Source organism: Marmota flaviventris, chromosome 13 (genome assembly GCF_047511675.1).
Source record: "Marmota flaviventris isolate mMarFla1 chromosome 13, mMarFla1.hap1, whole genome shotgun sequence".
Lineage (NCBI taxonomy): Eukaryota > Metazoa > Chordata > Mammalia > Rodentia > Sciuridae > Marmota > Marmota flaviventris.
The window spans coordinates 84884104-84901504 of NC_092510.1; the positions used below are offsets into that span (position 1 = coordinate 84884104).

Consider the following 17401-nt stretch of genomic DNA (forward strand, 5'->3'; position numbering starts at 1 on the left):
TATCTGTTCCACCTGGTTCCACTCAGGTCCTATGGCCTTTTCTCCCCAGCCACTGGGCTCGGCCTCGTGCCCCCTTCCCAACCATCCCTCTGCTGTTTGGGCTGTGATCGGCCCTGCCTGGGTCATGCAGCACCTCTGACACCTGTGCTTATGTGTCTCCCTGCCCGGCATCGCCTGCTCTGCACGCTGGCTCCAGGGAGGCCTTGCCAAAGCAGACCCATGCAGCTCCCTGCTGGTCAGCCTCAGGACCGACTCTTCCGTCTCTGAGTTGAAGCTATGGCCTCAGGTCCTCCGTAGCCCCAGGTCCTGCCCATCTTTCCATACCTCTCATTCCAGAGCAGTCTGCTCTTCTCTGCTCCTGCTGTTCCCTCTCCTGGGAATGCCTTTGCCCTTTTCCCAAATCACCCCACACCTGTGCCATCTGCTTTCAGAAGCGTCCCCTGATCCCACTGGTCAGAAGGTCTGTTTCCACCCTGGCCCTCACCAGGTCACCTTCCCACTGTCTCTTTACAGTAGAGGCCTTCACTGTGTCTGTCTCGGCCAGGTGACTGGTAACCCCTGAAGTTTGGAGCTCCAGGACCTGCCTGATTTCTGTCCCCTTGCTCCCCACTCCTGCCCATGGTACCTAGCAAGGTCCTGGCTTCCGGAAGTGATGTTCACAGTGGTACTGTAACTGCTGGAATGGGGCTGGGTTATGCTGCAGTAACAAAAGGTCCTAAAACAAAGAGATCTTGGCATCTTAAAACTCCACAAAAGTTTATTTCTTATTTACACTGCATGTTCATGTGGTCACAGGGGGCTCTGCCTTCCTCTGGGCTCAGACAGAAATCAGCCCTTATGTGGAATTCTGCTGGCCAAACAAGCCCTGGGTGGGCTCCCCTGGCAATCGTTGGCTGTAGCCAAAAGGAAGCGGTATTAAGTCCCCTCGCAGCCATTGGCTAGAGCTAATCACATGGTTCTACCCAACGTCAAGGAAGCTGGGTACAGTCATCCTTCCACCGCCGGAATCTGGGTGAACAGAGTGTCTGGAACAGGTGTTTAGTGCCAAAGGAGACAAGCCTTTTCAGGGGTTGGACCTGCCCTCCTGCCGTCAGTAGTCACCCCCACCCCCGGGGTCAAGGACTGAGTTCCCCCTGGGTGGAATTGTTCCTGGGGAGAGGACATGCCCTTGCTCTCTGTGGTGTGCGCCGTGAGACTCACCAGACCCAGCAGCTGTCTCATGCTTACCAGGAGATGCCCAGTGAGGGCAGCAGAATCCGAGTCTTGGAGTGGAGCCAGGGCCCAGGTCCACCAGGGAAGCCTCGAGCATCCAAGCCAGGGAAGCGTTGGAGCCTTCCTGTGACGCTGCCTGCACAGGGACAGTCCCTGGGTCCTGGAGCCTTGTGCCGGCCACGATGGGGTTTCCATCTCAGCTGCTGCTCTGCAGTGAGGCCCCTGGCCCGTCTGTCTTACTGTCCTCATCTGTGAAATGAGGCCTAGTTCCTGCCCCAGCCACCTCCTGGGTGTGGGAATCCAAACTGGCACTGAGGGCACGGTGTTGCCCGAGAGTGAGCTCCGCTGCTCTGACTGCGAGGGGATCGAGGGGATCGGGCCCCTGACGTGGGAGTGTGGTGCCCCAGGCAAGTTTCTCGCCCTCTCCGTGTCTCAGTGCCACAGCTGCAAATTCCCCGGGTTACGTGAGGACGGGAAGAAGCCTAGGCACAGCGCTTGACAGGGTGCTTAGTCAGCAGCCCAGGGCGGTAACGTTGGTGCTGTGCAGAGTGGAAAGTGCTCTTCAAGGTGCGGCACAGTCACGGTCCCTGCTTCCCGCCCCCGACCTCACAGGTCAGCCAGTGTGATGTGGGGAAGTACGGCTGGGGAGGAAAGTTGGCACTGGGCGAGTCCCTGACTTCCCTCCGGTACTTGAGTATCTTGTGAAGCATCTAAGTAACCTGGTCTTGGCACCAGGTTTGGAAGAAGTTGTAGGGGCCAAGGGCAGGTTGGGGTGGAGCCGCCATTTTGGAGGCTGTACCACAGCAGGGCCAGAGCGCTCCCTGCTGGCCCCGGGGGCTCATCTCACCTCCCCCAGGTCAGGCTTCCTGCTGGGGGGCCTGGTCGCAGCTGAGGAGGAGGCTGGCTTGGCCTTTTAGGAAAGAAAGGCATTAAAGAAAAAGAAAAGAAAAAGTCAGTGTGAGAATGGAACCTTTCAACTTGTCTCATCTCCAGGTAGCAAATAGATCTCACCTGGTGGGTCAAGTCCAAGCGGTTGCTGCTGGGAATTCTGTGTTGAGGACTTAGGGTGTGGCATGATCGATGGTTGATGTCTGGCCTGGATCCAGGAGTAGTGGTGGGGCGACATGTGCTATCCATTTAACATCCTTGACCCCCTCATTTTATAGAGAGGCAGCTGAAGGCCCGTGGAAAGGAAGAGACCTTCCCAGAGTCACATAGCAAGGTGGTGACACTCACCTCATAGAACCTATCTTGCACCCGCTTCTGAAAGTCAAGCAAGGAGGGAACCACCCATGGGGTCCTGGAGAGGTGCGGGCTGGTTAGAGCCAGGTCTTTAAGTGGGCTCATGCCACAGGGTACCCCTGTGCCCCGGTGGCCCAGCCTGAGGAGTTGATGTGGCCCAAGGCACTGGGCGGGATGTGTCAGGGCTTCGCTCACCCAGCCGTGCTGGGGCTCAGAGGTGGGCTTCGTTGCTGAGTGGAAGAGAGTTCCTGCCTGGTCACCCGAGCTGCGCCACAAGGAGCCTCCCAAGTCCTCTCTGGGCCTTTGAAGGCCATCAGGCCAACAGTGTTCCCAGCAGCACCGACATTGTCCAGGGCGCTGGCGTTGCAGCTCCTTGGGCAGGGGCCAGGGGCATCGGTGCCCAGAGTCTGGCTGCCACATCTGTAGAGCTGCTGCCTCCACACCATGCTTCCCAGGGAAGCCCTTGGGCTGAGAAGGGTGTTTCTCACTCTTAAAAAGAACACCACTGCCAGCCGGCCGCTGTGGCTCAGGCCTGTGATTCCAGCACTTGGGAGGCTGAGGCAGGAGGATCACAAGTTTGAGGCCAACCTGGCAATTTAGCAAGGCCCTGTTTCAAATGAAAAATAAAAAGGGGTTGGGGGTGTAGTCCAGTAGGGTTTCATCCCTAGCCCTGAAAAAAAAATCACAGCCATTGGAGCTGGTGTGGGGTTTGGGGGCAAGACCCCCCAGCTTTTTTTTTTTTTTTTTTTTTTTTGAGCAAAAAAAGTACAGATAATCCTGAACTTGACAGCTTGGTCAGGTAAAACCAGAAGCGAAAGAAAGCAAGTTGACAGACCCCGTGCCCACTTGACAGACTCCGGGCAGAGCTGCCCGACAACCTTGTGCCGTGGCTGGACCATGCTTGAGGTCTCAGGAGCTCCTCTCTGAGGAGTGATAAACACAGGCACTGTCCAATTCCACGATCATGGTATTGCCAACTGATCACCGTACAGCAGTGTACCTCAGAATCCTGCTCAACCCGGCACACCCAGCAGTCACTGCCCATCAGCTAGAAACGGAGAATTGGAGTGGAAGTCTCCTTAGGCCAGACCAACCCAAGGCAATGGGTTTATACAGGACAACCGGCTGTGGACCATTCCCTGCTTCCAAGAGGTAGGGACGCCAGCCCTGCTCGTGATGGTCAGAATGTACCATCAGCAGTGAAGGCTGTCCTCTGAGCCATGGGACCGTTGGTCCTTAATCCTGAGGAAGGCCAGGTGAGGGGCTGGGGGCTGCAGGTGCATGGAGACCAGGGGTCTGGGCTTTCTGGTGTGGGGCAGGGGCCCACAGAGGGAGCCAGCCATCCAGCTCAGCTGGGCCCCACTTCTCATGAAGGACCAGCCAGGTTATTCCAGAGAGTTAACTGTGCGGAGGATTCCTGGGGAAGATCTGGGGACAGTGTGCCCTGAGGAGGGCGGTGTCCGGGGAGGGGAGAGGGGGAGATGGAGCAGACATGTTCTGGGTGGGCCCAGCCAGCACAGGGACGTCACCAGGAGGCGATTTCAGTTCAGTAACAAGGACATGGTGACTGAGGAACTGTTTGGTACCCCGATATAAGTGTGTAAGGGAGATGGGTGAGGAGGGGGGTCACTGGGTGGGCTCTAGGAATGGAGTCGGGGGTCAGGAATCTGCAGGGTTTCTAGGCAAGTTCTGAGCCCCCAGGGAGGGGGCACAGATGAGGAGGGAGCCTCAGTCCCGAGGTGGCAGCTGGGCTGGGCTCTGGGAGGAACAGCAGAGAGCTTGACAGCCACTCAGGCGCGGCCACGTGGGTTTCGGCCTGTGACAAGCTCAGGCGGTGGAGGTGCCAGGTCCTGCTTTGCAGAGCCAGCTGACAGCTAGTGTCCTGTTTCAATGGGTTGTTGGCAGGGCTTCGCGCCCAAGCCTGCCAGAACCAGCGCGCAGCCCTTTGCAGCGCCACGCGGAAAGAAGGGGTCCTGGCTGCCCTCCAGGCCTGTCTGGTCTCTGCAACGACTCTCCATCTGGTGGTCTCGAGTGGGAAGGGACCTGTTGGAGGATCCCTGTTGGAAAGGGTTCCTGGACTGCACGTCAGGGGACGGCCTCACATGCCGAGGGTTCATAGACAAGCCAGGGGGCCAGGAAAGGGAGTTCCTAAGCTCCTGAGTGTCGGTGGGTGGGGTAATGTCTGCCTGTCTTTCCAGAGGGAACCTTAGGGCAGAGAGGAGTGGTAGACATGAAAAGGGCTTCAGGGAGAGCCGAAAGCAAGCCAGATGCAGGCATCAGGACTTTGACACCTCGGGGGTGACCCGGGAATGATAGGAACTAAAAAGCCAGTGGGTCACACATTTTTTTGTTCCCTCCTAAAAGAGTGTTGAGACGCAGTGTGTTTGTTCTTTCACATTTTTGAGTTGACATCTAATGTTTTTATCCAAAGTTTAAGTAATTGCAAAGGACACGGTTTCTGGAATACTGTATTTCAAAAAGGGTGGCACTTTGGAAATAAAGCTGTGAACCTCTCTTTTAAATGTATCCAAGGGAATCCGTGAAACAGCATTGCTATTTGAATATCCGCCATCGTCACTTAAAAAACATAAGAGCAAGCTCATCTTTAACAGCCAAGTATTTTATATCTTTCCTTTTTCTCCTTGAACTCTTATTTCCAGTCCACTTCCCCCCGGGGTTTTATCCTAATGTAATATATTTTTTATGCTTCAAAGTCTTTTATTGATCACTGTTTCACACTCATCCACCACAACAAGAGGTACATAAATTGAAGTAGAAATTTCTGGAAAAAAAAATCCCTGAGATCATAAAGCCCTGCATTTTAAAGCACAATTTTTTTCAGATTGAGTTGTTATTAGCATGCAATTCGTCAAAAGCAAATTTAGATAAATAGCAAATGTAAAAGTAAAAAATTATCGAAAGCACACTTCCCGATGGAATGGCTGGGGCTTGCTTGCTTCCTCATTTGGCTCCTGTATCTGCAAATTCCTATTTCTTGTTGCTGGGATGAGACAAGACAGCCTTCGTCTTATTCCTGGTCTTTGGTGTTCGCAGGGGGAAGTGCTTAGGAAGCTCGAGTGTGTAAATCAGGAGCTGGCGATGGCTGGCGCTCTGTCGGTGGTGTCACTCAGCAATGTCACTCTGTTCTTTGAACTTCTTCTAAGATGTATGCCAAAAATCACGCAGGGGTCTGTGATCTGACGGGATTTTAATGGTCTCTTCGCTAACAGCTCTATTAGATCCTTCTTTATTGGGGGTGAAAGCAGAGAATTGGATTCAAAATGGAATTGTCCCCAGTCATTAGATCCAGTCACCTTCCAAACCCTGGTATTCCGGGTCTTCTCTGTGCTTGGAGCCCTGAGGCTTTCCCCGGGGAGGCACTGTGGCAGGATTAGGGTGGGGAAAGGATGCCCTTTGGTTTTAAGGGGGAGAAGGGTGAGAGGAGGGTGTGGGGGGGACCAGTGCGTGGGCCTCCACCTGCTACCAGCCCCGGTGCATTGATTTTAGGAAAGAGTCTGTTTGGAAGTTGATGTCCGGAGAATTGACTTAAAACTACTGTCCCCTGGACAGCTGCCACAACCCCCCAGGGTCTGTGTCCCCTCTTGGAAGACCCTGCTTCAGAGGGCATTCATTGTGAGGCCAAGCCCCAGAAAGATCAGAAGCCCACTGTCCACTTGTCCTCTTGAAGCACCCCTGTCCTCAGGCAAACCCTGGGCCAGCTCCCGTGGTGCCTTGGGACCAAGAGGTCGGGGATCCCCTGAGCACTTGACCTGTGACCTTCTCTCATCGGCCTTGGTTTCTGTCTTGCTGTATTTTCTCTCTTCTGAAAGGTGTCCAGTTTCCCTAGAGTTAACTGTGTGCCCCGATGGGAGCTGAGGGTTACCACCCGCCTCCTCTGTAGGCCCCGCCCACTTCTCCCCACACACCTGGCCAGGCTGCCTCGGGTGCTCTAGGCCTCTGCCAGGTGCTCCGGCAGGTGCAGGTAGGAGCGTTGACAAGGATTCGTCTTGCAGGCTGGGGACTGGGGACTCCTTGCAGCGCAAGACAGACGGGAGGGCACAAGGTTGGGCTCCTGTGCTGGTGAGTCCTGCCTGCCATCCTGGAGCTGAGCCAGGACACTGAGTGGGGTGCTCTGGGGAGCCCTGTGGCTGCACCAGACACGACAGGGGCTCTGCTGCCCTGCAGAGCCACAGGGAGCTCTGCGACTGGCCAGAACACGGCTCACTCGGCATCCAGGAAGTGACCTGGCACCCAGGGCTCTGGAGCCTGAAGGCTGGCCTTGAGCCCATTTTCTCGCCTGCCATTGGCTGATGAACCTCTAGGACCCTGTGCTCACCTGTGGGATAGCGGGCTTGGGAGAGGGAGAAGGGGGGAGAGGGAGAAGGGAGGCGAGGCCCGCGGGGCTGTCAGTGGCCACTGCTCAGAAGCACAAGGCGCTGTCCCAGAGAAGCTGGTGGCGTGGCAGGTCCAGCAACCTCTGGCAGGTCGCCCCTTTGGTCCTCGCTTCTCTCCACTGAAAAATGGGGATGGTGATCACTTACCTGTTGGGGTCATGAGGATGACCTGAGCTAGGCAGCAGCCCTGGGCTGGGACCCCGGGGCCACCTGCTGCCCTTGTGAACTGGACGATTGCCGCACATAACTGCAGAGCCTGGCACTGAGCAGGTGGGTGGTGATGGTAACTGCTGAGGTTCAGGAAGGGACAGGAGCAGCTGGGGACCAGAGGACCAGGAGGACGCACAGCAGGGCATCAGCAGGGCAGGGGACTGAGCAGAGAGCAAAGAGAAGCTCCTGTGGTGCTCCCTGCACTAGCCTGGGGGTGATAGTGGCCAGGGGACACAGGCACAGTGCCCATGGGGCACATCTCCATGGAAGGTCATCTTACTGGAAGGTTTGGGGGCAGAAACTTGAGTTATGATCGTGTGATGTGCCAGGATATAGAGAAAAACATGCTCCTTGTTTTCCTGGGAGGCATTCAGAAAGTTGAGTCCCCCCCACCACACACACACACCCAAAAAGTTGGAAAGGCTGATGGTAATAGAAGCTATCATTTATTGAGTGCCTGTTGTATACCACACACAAAAAACTTGAGGGGGGTTTATCTTGGGCTGCTGCTTCCTGCCGTTTCTGGCCTCCTTGGTAGTGTGAGTTCTTTGTATCTTGAAGGAAGCTTGAGTTATTCAGGTGTGAAGAACAGAAACAGAACCCTGAAGGGGCGCGGGGGGACCCCACAGGGGCTGCCTGGCAGTAGGAATTCATGAGTGAGGAGGTGGCCCCTCATCCCGACATGCGCCGAGGATTCTAAAGCCCTGATGGTGCAGGGGACAGGCCATCAGGATCAGGCCCTGTGCCCCCCCAGCTGACCCGCCCCTCCCCAACTCCCTGGCATTCTCCCGCATTGAGGGCTCTTTCTGATTTCTTATGCAATTCAGATGGAAAAGCGCCCGAAGCCAGCCCCCGCTGCGGATCTGTGCGAGGCCGGTATTCAGGGACCTGGATTTTTGACCAAGCGTTGAGATGTACACCGGGTACGTGATGGACGAGGGACAGGGCCTGATCCAGGTCAGCATGAGGTTGCGGTGACTGAGTAGCCACCAGCTGCAGTCCCTGTGGAAGCAGGCCTGCAGTGGCTCAGGCACAGGGACCATCCACAACACCCTGTCACCTTGTGAGCGTCACCTCGAGAGCACCTATCTGCTCTGGGGCTCCAGAAACAGTGGCTGGCAGAGGGAGGGTGGAGCGTTTGGAAATCCGGGGTTCTGTGAAGCGGGACCCCTCCCTCAGCACTTCCTTTGAGTCACAATCCTGTGAAAAAGGCAGGGACAAGAGGGCCCCATGGCCACAGGTGTCTGGGAGACGCTGGGTTAAGCAGCAGTGGCGTCCTTCACTACAGGACTTCTCAGTCCGACCCGGGGACCGGCCACACCGGGAGGTCTTTCCTCACAGTCCCTTGGCCGCGATCCTGCTTCTTGGGAAGCATTCAGGAAGTTGAACGCCAAAGGAAAAACTGTAAATGCCGATGATAACAGCAGCTATCCTTTATCAGATGCCTGCTGTGTACTGCGATAAGGACCACAGTGTTACGGTCCCCCTGTTCTGTGGGCACAATGTTGCAGAGAGGAATCCTGAAGTGTGGCTCATCCCAAGGCCTGCCCGAGGCTCCCCTGATGTTTGAACCCAGATTGGCTCACAGCGCCGCACCTAGGGCAGCTGCTCCAGTGAGCTCTTCCCTGTCTCACCCCACCTCTGTCCACCTGGCGCCCTCCACAGATGGGAACCCAAGGGCAGGCCCATCCTGCCGGAGCACGAAGCTGCATGCCCATGGACAAGGCCCAGGAGCAGCCTGGACTCCCTGGGTGGGGCCAGGCCTTGGAGCAAGGCTGCCTGTGCCTGGGGCTCTCTCCAGGGGAAAGGGGAGAATCCTGTGAAGCCAGGGGGTGTGGCTTGTATTGACCCCATGGACTCCGCCCCTCACGGCAGCTGGGCTGGGTTCTACCTCCATGCCCCAGGACCCGACTCACCATGAACCAGTCACGGGGAGCCCCTGACAAGGCAGGGATGACCACACCTCAGGATTCCTCTCTGAAGTCCATGGCAGGCGAGGCTTTAGCACTGTGCCTGGTACACAGCAGGTCCCATTTGTCTCCGGGCCTGGTGACCTGTCTGCTCCCCATTAGAGGGAGGGCAGAGATCATGTCTTGCTCGCTGGTGGGGCCTCAGTGCCTGGCCTGTTGCATATGCTCAATAAATCCTTGCTCAGTTGAAGGGGAATTGGCAGAAACTGTTGAAGAGGGGTAGTGGCGGCCAGAAGAGAGTCAGGGTCATTGTCACTTGGTGACAGATGAGTACAGCAGCAAGACACCAAGAATTTATGGCACCCTCACTGTGTGCCAATCACAGGGCTAAATACAGAGAGCCGTGCAGTGTGAACTTGGCCCTCCATGTGTTGGTCTGTTTTCCCATGTGACAGGGAATACAAATGCAGACCTTTAAATGACAGACTACAGGGTCCCACATGGGCCTTATGATGACAGTCGCCCTGGAGAATCCACAGTAGTAGCGCTGGCGCCGGCCTATCTTCCTCACCGCCACCTCTGTGCGCTGGCTCACGGGACTGACCTCACTCGCGGGGAGTGGCGATCAGGAGTGGAAAGCGTAATCCTTTTATAGGTGGGAAAATCGAGGCTCAGGCAGGTGAAGGAATGTGTGTGAGGTCAGGCAGCCGAGGGGTGCCAGTGCCGAGCCAGCAGTCACACTGACCACCCAGCGTTCTCCTGCTGACTCTGACTCCTCGAGCCCACATCCAGGGACAGAGCCTTAGCTTCCAGGCACGGCAAAGAGTGGTGGTTGGTGCCTCAGCAGATGTCCGGGGTTGGGATGAGAGCACAGTTCACGCTGATTCAGTCTTGACCTTGACCTCTTGCATTCCCTGGTTTTCCAGCGAGGAAACTGAGGCACAGCTGGAATTATGAGGCTGAGCTCCGTCCCAGGCCTTGCCTAAAGCCAGTGTCCCCATACCTGGCTACGGGGCACCAGAATCCCCTGGGACCTTTTTGGAAAAGGCAGATTCCTAGTCCTGCCCCAGCCTTTCTAGAGCACCGAGACTGGTCCAGGGCCTCTGTGCCCGGAGGTGCTCCCTGGCTGTTGGATTGGGAAGAGCAGGGTCTGGGCGCAGGCGACATCCAGCCTGCGTGAGGGCCTGGTGGGTGGGGAGGGGAGGGTCAGAGTCTCTGCTCCTAGGGGCCCTGCCAGGCTGTGTCCCATGGGCTCTGCCTGCCTTCCTGCCATGAACCTAAACCCCATGTCATCTATCTGAAGCTTCACCTATCTGAAGCGCTCTCTGGGGAGTTCAGCCATTTCAGTCCGTCTGCTCCTGGAGGAAGGCCCACTGGGGACCGGAGTCAGGCGTTTGCACCATGTTGGTCTCTGAGTTTGAGGGTGCACTGTCATTCCTCTGCAGGTGTGGGGTGCTCTCCTTGCCAAGCAGATCTGTGGCAGGGCCCAAGATCTGCCCTGGGGTAGTGCAGAGCCCCCAGAGGTCTGCAATGAACAGAAAGAGCTTGATGTACCTGAGGGATTGAGATGCTGCTGTTAGCCAGGTGCCGTGGCGCATGCCTGTAATCCTGCAGCTCAGGAGGCTGAGGCAGGAGGATCACGAGTTCAAAGCCAGCCTCAGCAACAGCGAAGCACTAAGCAACTCAGTGAGACCCTGTCTCTAAATAAAATACAAATAGGGCTAAGGATGTGGCTCAGTGGCTGAGTGCCCCTGAGTTCAGTCCCCGGTACCCCCCAAAACAAGATGCTGCTGCTGGCAAAAGGCAGAGGAGGGACAAGGACTGAGGCACCTCCTAATTTTGAAGTCTGTCCTCTTAACCTCTCTCCCATCCTGGAAAAGGGGTAGCCGGAAACAACCAGATGCATTTGGGGAAGGATTTCCTGGAGGTGCAGTTACTCCTCTCAGAGCACCCCACATTCCCCTGCACCTTCCTCCCCAGGTGTCGGCAGAGGGAGCCCAGGACGCCTCCTCTCTGTCTTTCCGATTGGGAAGCTGAGGCCCAGAAATGGTGGCACCTTCCCCAAGGTCACGCACAAAGCTGGAGACAAACCCGGGCAAGGACCCGGGGCCATCTCTGCTGGTCCATGCCCCTCTTTGCTTGCTAGGAAACTTCCCTGCCCTGAGACACAGTTAGCAGTGCCTGGTGGCATCACCCACGGGTCCTGGGCCCCTGTGGATTGCAGGGCGGCTGACGGGTCCCCTCTCTCCTCTTCTGTTTTCCAGGGTCCTACGAGTGTGGGATCTGTGGCAAGAAGTACAAGTATTACAACTGCTTCCAGACCCACGTGCGGGCGCACCGAGGTGAGCGGGTCCCAGGCCACCCCTGTCTGTTCTCTGCCCACTTTCCCACTTGGGTTCCATGGGTGTCCCCAGAGAGCTCCCAGCTTTTCCAGCTCTGGCTTTTCTTTCTGCCATGGGGGAGGGCCAAGGCGCTGAGCGAGGCCTCCTTAGTGTGGGGTACACATGAGCCGAGGGGCACCGCAGGGCAGGCCGCCCGGCCTCTGCCTCCAGGGCTCCCTGCCCCTCCACCTGGGCTTCGTGCCTCCCGGGACGCTCAGCTCTGTGTGCTGTCGGCCACCCTGCAGGGCAGGTGCTCGTGTCCTTCTGTGTGTTCTGGTGGCAGCGAGGAGTGGGCCAGTGGCTGCTGCCCATTCTGAAGCTGAGGGCCAGGAGGGCGGCACCTGCCCGCCCCGAGCCTGGCAGCGGGGAGCAAGCTGCAGACTCAGGGCTGGTTGGTGTCGGGGTCACAGAAGGCCGCAGCACAGTGCTCCGGGCCCCTCTCTGCCAGCTGCTCCACCTCCCCTCACTGTCCCCGTGGCCTTCTCCCAGCTCACCTCCTTCCCACTCTCACTCTCTCCCACAGACACCGAAGCCACCTCAGGGGAGGGAGCCTCCCAAAGCAGTGAGTACCCCGCTCCTCGTGGTTGGGCTGTGGGAGGAAGCGGGGGCTGTTCACTTCATCCCTCAGGGCGCCCCCAAATTTGCTTCTGAGACACACATAGCAGGGGTCCAGCCTCTGGAGCCAGAGGGTCCTTATATGGAGACAGAACTTGGTGCCTCAGAGAAGCCAGAGGGGGTCCTGGCAGCTCCGTTCTGGGGAGGTTAACAGGTGTTCTGTCCATGAGGGGTTCTCTGGCCAAATAACTTTGGGAATCCTTGAGCTGTAATTGGATGAGCAAGCATGTGGACAAGGTGCCTGGACAGAAGCAGCCCAGGCCACCTGGAGCGTCCCAGGTTCTTTGGGCACTGACTTATGTGTCTGGGGTGGTGGAGCTGACCTTGGAGAAATGCTGTTCTGGGGTTTCTCGTGAGCACAGCAGCCGTGGTCATAATTGCTTATTGGTCTTTGCCCCAAGGTGCCATATCCCAGCACCTGGGGCCACATGGGGCCTTGACATTTGCTTTGCTACGCAGGCTCAGACCCACTTGGGCTTCTGCCTGCCCCACACCCTGTGGGTCTGGTCAGCAGCCAACCAGCTGGGTGTAGACTGGGGTGTTCACCCCTCACTGAGCTTCCAGAGCCTGCAGTTCCTCCCTTAAGTGAATATCCAAAGGCAGTGTCTGGGCTGGGCTGCGGCTCAGCGATAGAGCACTTACCTGGCCTGTGTGAGGCACTGGGTGTGATTCCCAGCACCGCATATCAATAAGTGAATAAAATAAAGGTCTATCAACAACTGAAAAAAAAAAAAAGAAAAAGAAATGTCTGCGCATGTTCATCAAAGATGTAAAGTCGCATATTCTTGGTGCACTAACAGCTCCAAACCAGAGGCCACCCAGATGCCCGGGGCTGGCTGAGTGATCAGCCAGCATGTTCCCCTGCTGCCATGCAGTAGCATGGAGTAGGAGAGGCTGGGCAGAGAAGAGGCTGAGGCCACAGAAAGCAGAGCCACGGGGGACAGCGGAGCTGGTTGAGTCAAGAGAGGGACCACCGGTGGGGTGGGGAGGTGGTGGTCCTCTGCCTCTGAGCCAGAGGCCAGCCACGCAGGAGTGACCATGTTTGCTTACGATCCGTGCACTTTCCTGCAGCGGGGGTCAGGATGACTTTCTGGAGAGGGCCAGGTGCTGAGCAGCTCAGGCCACAGAGGCCCAGCGTCTCCACACAGACACTCAGCCCTGCCTTTGTAGCAGGAACTCTGTCAGGGACGGTCTGCAGCTGAGTCCTTAACCAGGGGACAAGGCAGGACCTGGCCTGGGTCCCATAGTGTGCCCATCCCCGTTCCTCATGTTTATTACAGCAACATAAAAGTCAACATTACCAAAACCTAAATAAACCCAAACAAAGCTGGCGGAGGTGGTCTGAGGCACGCAGGGCTCAAGGAGGGCCCTGGTGGGGCTGGGTCCTAACAGCAGGTCTCTGAGGCTCGGCCCATCCACTCTGGATTCCTCTGCACTCGACAGGCAGGTTGGCTGGATACCTGGAGCTGGGTGGAGGCCCAGCCTGGCCTGACTCCTGCCTCCCTCAGTGGCTCCCTTCTTTTCCCATGGATCTCCCATGGTCACCACATATTTAAGCTTCCCCGTTTGTCCTTCCTCAGCTATTCTGGGCCTCACCTGTTCTGGGCCCTGGCCTCCAGCATCACCTCCACTGTGTGCTGGCTAGCTTCTGCAGCACTCGGGCCTGCTGGTGGTCAAGGCTTATGGTTCAGGGCTCCACGACCCAGGCCCACAGTGCTGCTTAGAGTCCTTGGTCAGCTCCCACACCAGCCTCCTGGGAGGGGCCTCACCATGGGGTCTTGGAGCCGAAAGGGTCCTGCAAAGAATAGCACGTCCATCCTGCCCTGTTTCCAGGTGAGGACACGGGTCCTCAGGAGCACAAGTCCTGCGCCTTGGGAGCAGTGGATGTGGCCTGGACTCCAGGTCCCACACTTCCTAGAGACATCCACTCACTGCCTCCCCTGACAAGGTGGCAGTTGGCCCCACGTTGCTGCTGTCACATTGATTCTCTTTGTGAAGCAGCATTGGGTCACATACCCCCGGTTTGTCAGGCTGTCGGGCACGGTGCTCGTGTATTCCTTGTCACCACTCCGGGGAGGAAGGGATTAGCGCCATTCCCATTTTGCAGATGAGGCACGGGGACGAGGGGCCTGGTCAGGTGGGGTTGAGCTCAGGTGGCCTCAGCCTGGAGCTGGCCTCCCACATGGATTTGCAGGGCCTGTCCTGAGATGCCAGGCTCCCTGGGAGCTCTGAAAATGTGGTTTCACTAACAAAAAACCATTGTGTCGTCTTTGGGAAGAACTCTTGCCCTAATCCACCCGCCATTAGGAGTTGGGAATGAGGTCCCCCTCCATGTTGGGGAAACGTGATAGTGTGGGACTGGACAGGGCTTTCTGGGCACCTCTCAGTGCAGAAAGCTGGGAGCCCATATTTTACAGGAGGGGCCAGTGTGGCTGTGGCGACGGGGGCAGCCACTGGCAGGAGAGTTTCTGGGCAGACGAGGGAAGGGGGCCAGCCAGTCGTGGAGGGCGGCCAGCACTGGGCCTGAGAGGGATTTCTGGGTGGAGGCCTTTCTGGAATAGGCCCCCTCAGCTACTCCATCTCTGTTCCCAGGTGTCCACCAGTGAGTGCAGGTGGGATGGGCAAACTGGATTTAAGGTCCAGATGGGAGGCGACAGGGGAGGTTGCTCCCTAAGCTGGATTGCTGGCCTCCGAAAGTGAGTGAAGCCTGAATCAGGCTTGGAATCCTGGACTCACCAGCCTGGGAACGGTCCCGGGAAACAGTGCATCTCTCAGTACCGCCCCATACCCCACCACCACCCCTTGGAAGATTCTGGTACCCACCATCCTCAGAACACCTACAGGTGCCGAGGCTGCAGGCCCCTCGCTTAGGTGCCAGCTCATCTCTGCGGCCCTGGTGTCTGCTAAGGCCCTGTGGGAGTCTGCCAGTGCTGTGGGTGGGGTACGGGTGGAGGCTGGAGGGGAGATGCCAGCGTCATCTGTGACCCTAAGTTCAGGTAAAAGGGGTTCAGAAGCCTTCCACAGCACTGCTGGGTAGTGCAGCCTTGGGATGAGGATCTCATCAGGTCCTGTGTTGGAATGCTGAGGAGCTGGAGCAGGTCAAGAGGGAAGTGCCTCAGTTCAGGGACAAGGAACAGCTTATCTAGGCAGAGAAGGGGCCATGTGCCCCGCCTTGGAGTTGAGTGAGCGTTTGAATCCTGGCTCTCCCCTCCCTCCATGCAGCCATGAGCAAGCTGTGGAACTGCTCGTTGCCCGGGGTCCCCAAGGAGATGGGATGGATGGGCCCTCCTTAGATCTGTGCTACTGCAGACGTGGGTGTTGCCAGCAGAGGGAGGGTATCATCCATCCTGTGGGAGTGTAGCTCAGACTTTAGGTAGACCTGGGCGTCATCCAGACTCGGGCCTGTGTGGTCCTCTGTGTAGCAGATGTCCCTAAAACTTAATAACTGAAAGCAACAAGCACCAGCTCATCTCTGCAGCCCTGGCGTCTGCTTAGGCCCAGTTGTCTCCCAATTTCTTTGGCCAGGAGTTGGAGCGTGGCTTCACTGGGTCCTTTGGTTCTGGTGCTCTTTCTTACGGGGCTGCATTCTGGGCTTTACCAGGTCTCATCTGGAGGCTCGACCAGCAGGGAGCACGTTCCTGTGGTCATGAGCAGGATTCTCTCCTTCCCAAGCTGCTGGCCCCGGGGCCTCAGTCTCATCAGAGGCTCTGGCACTGCATTCTATAGGCAGGTCACCAGGTCCAGCCCAGATTCTGGGGTGTTGTGCAGGCCATGGACACCAGCCAGTGAGGGTCACTGGGCCCCAGCTCTGAAGCCACCTACACTCCTAGCTGTGGACCTTGGGTCGGTCTCCTCTGGTCCTCAGTTTCCTCCAGCAGAAACGGGAGACTGCTTTCTTCCTCTGTTGCAAAGACTAACCGAGGAAGCACAGGGAAAAGCTGGCTCCTTGCACGTGCTCACCCCGTTCATGTGGAAGCTGCAGTGATTGTTACATTCACATAATTTCTGTGTCGGGAGGTGAAACCTGTTAGGAGCCCACGGAGGGTGGCTCTGGGAATCATTTCCAGGCTCCCTGGTCACCTCCACAGAAGACCCCCAACACCCCAACCCCAGCCCGGTGGATCCAGAAGCGTTCCAGGTCTGGCCTGGGGGCGGGGCACTGAGTGGCCCTGATGTGCACATGGGAGGGGCTCTGTTGAGCGATGTCCAGGCTGGGCCATGGCCCTCCCAGGTTCAGAAGAGGCCGCAGTGCCAAGGCCCAGATGCTCTGGAGTGGATTCCCCAAACTGCCGTCCAGCTTTGGTTCCAGAGGCAGATGCACTGGCCAGAAACCCCAGCCCAGGTGACGGAAGCCCTGGCCAACACATGTCTTTCCTGCCCTCGCAGACAACTTCAGGTACACGTGTGACATCTGCGGGAAGAAGTACAAGTACTACAGCTGCTTCCAGGAGCACCGGGACCTGCACGCCGTGGACGGTGAGCCCTTTCCACACCCTCCTCTCACCCAAAGGAAGGTCAGGCAGCAGTCAGAACCACAAGGGGGTGAGCCACCGTGGAGGATCCTGGGGGAGAGAGTGTCCCCATCATTGTCCGCATATGCTCCTGTTAGGTGAAGCCAAGTGAAATCGCCGTCTTTACAGGTCAAAAATCAGTCGAATGTTGAAATTTCATATCGTGTCATTTTTCTGTTTTATATTGAGCATTTGCATGCTCTACTGAAATTAAACCAGTTTTTAAAAGTGAATGATGACATTTTAGCATCTTAGATTATGGAGCTTGAAATTAGAACAATAAATTTAGGTAGTTAATTTGTAGAGTCTTAAGAATCCTGGAGAACCGGTAGTGGACCTGGAGAGCACCTGGGGCCTCCCACTCCGGTCCCGCCTGCGGCCTGTCTGAGCCGCGGCTCGGCTTCTCTTCTCCTCCGTGTCTCTTCCCCTTTGCTCCTGCTCTGGCCCTTGAGTGCACATAGATGACCCCAAAACAGGTCCAGGCAGAAAGCATCTGCAGGCCCCAGGGGGTGGGCACCTGCTGGGGTAAGGAGGGAGCTGGAGGCGCAGGCTGTCCTGGGGACATGCCCTCCCCATGGAGGGGACAGAGGACCCCTAACACCCCAACCCCAGCCCTGTGGATCCAGAAGCGTTCCAGGTCTGGCCTGGAGTGGAGGGGGGTGGCACTGAGTGCTCTCTGGCCTTCCACACTGGCTCAGGAAGCACTCCTGGCCCCAAGGGCAACCCCTGAACTGAGGCTGGGGGCAGGGGACAGTGGACAGAGGCAGTGACAGGCAGGGACTAACCGGGCTCTCGTCTGCTTCCTTCCCTCTGTGGCTGTTGCCTCCTGCCCTGGCACAGTGTTCAGTGTGGAAGGGGCCCCCGAGAATCGGGCAGGTAAGTCGTTGGTGGCTGCCTGCCTTCCCTGTCCCCTTCTGGGCTCCCGA

The 17401-nt window shown here is 57.2% G+C and overlaps 1 protein-coding gene across 7 annotated transcripts in view; it reads left to right on the plus strand.

The window, feature by feature from the left end:
- The window catches only part of Znf618 (zinc finger protein 618), a 158050-nt gene that overhangs the window by 105234 nt on the left and 35415 nt on the right, over nt 1-17401 (plus strand). For 4 of the 7 annotated variants that reach the window (XM_071600858.1, XM_071600860.1, XM_027949459.2 and 1 more), the window contains exons 4-7: nt 11233-11310; nt 11873-11911; nt 16351-16440; nt 17316-17351. In XM_071600858.1, coding sequence (XP_071456959.1) covers nt 11233-11310; nt 11873-11911; nt 16351-16440; nt 17316-17351 — 243 coding nt within the window. Of the gene's footprint in view, nt 1-7885; nt 7982-11232; nt 11311-11872; nt 11912-16350; nt 16441-17315; nt 17352-17401 lie in introns of all 7 variants that reach the window. The other 3 variants (XM_071600859.1, XM_027949458.2, XM_071600857.1) reach the window with 1 other exon arrangement.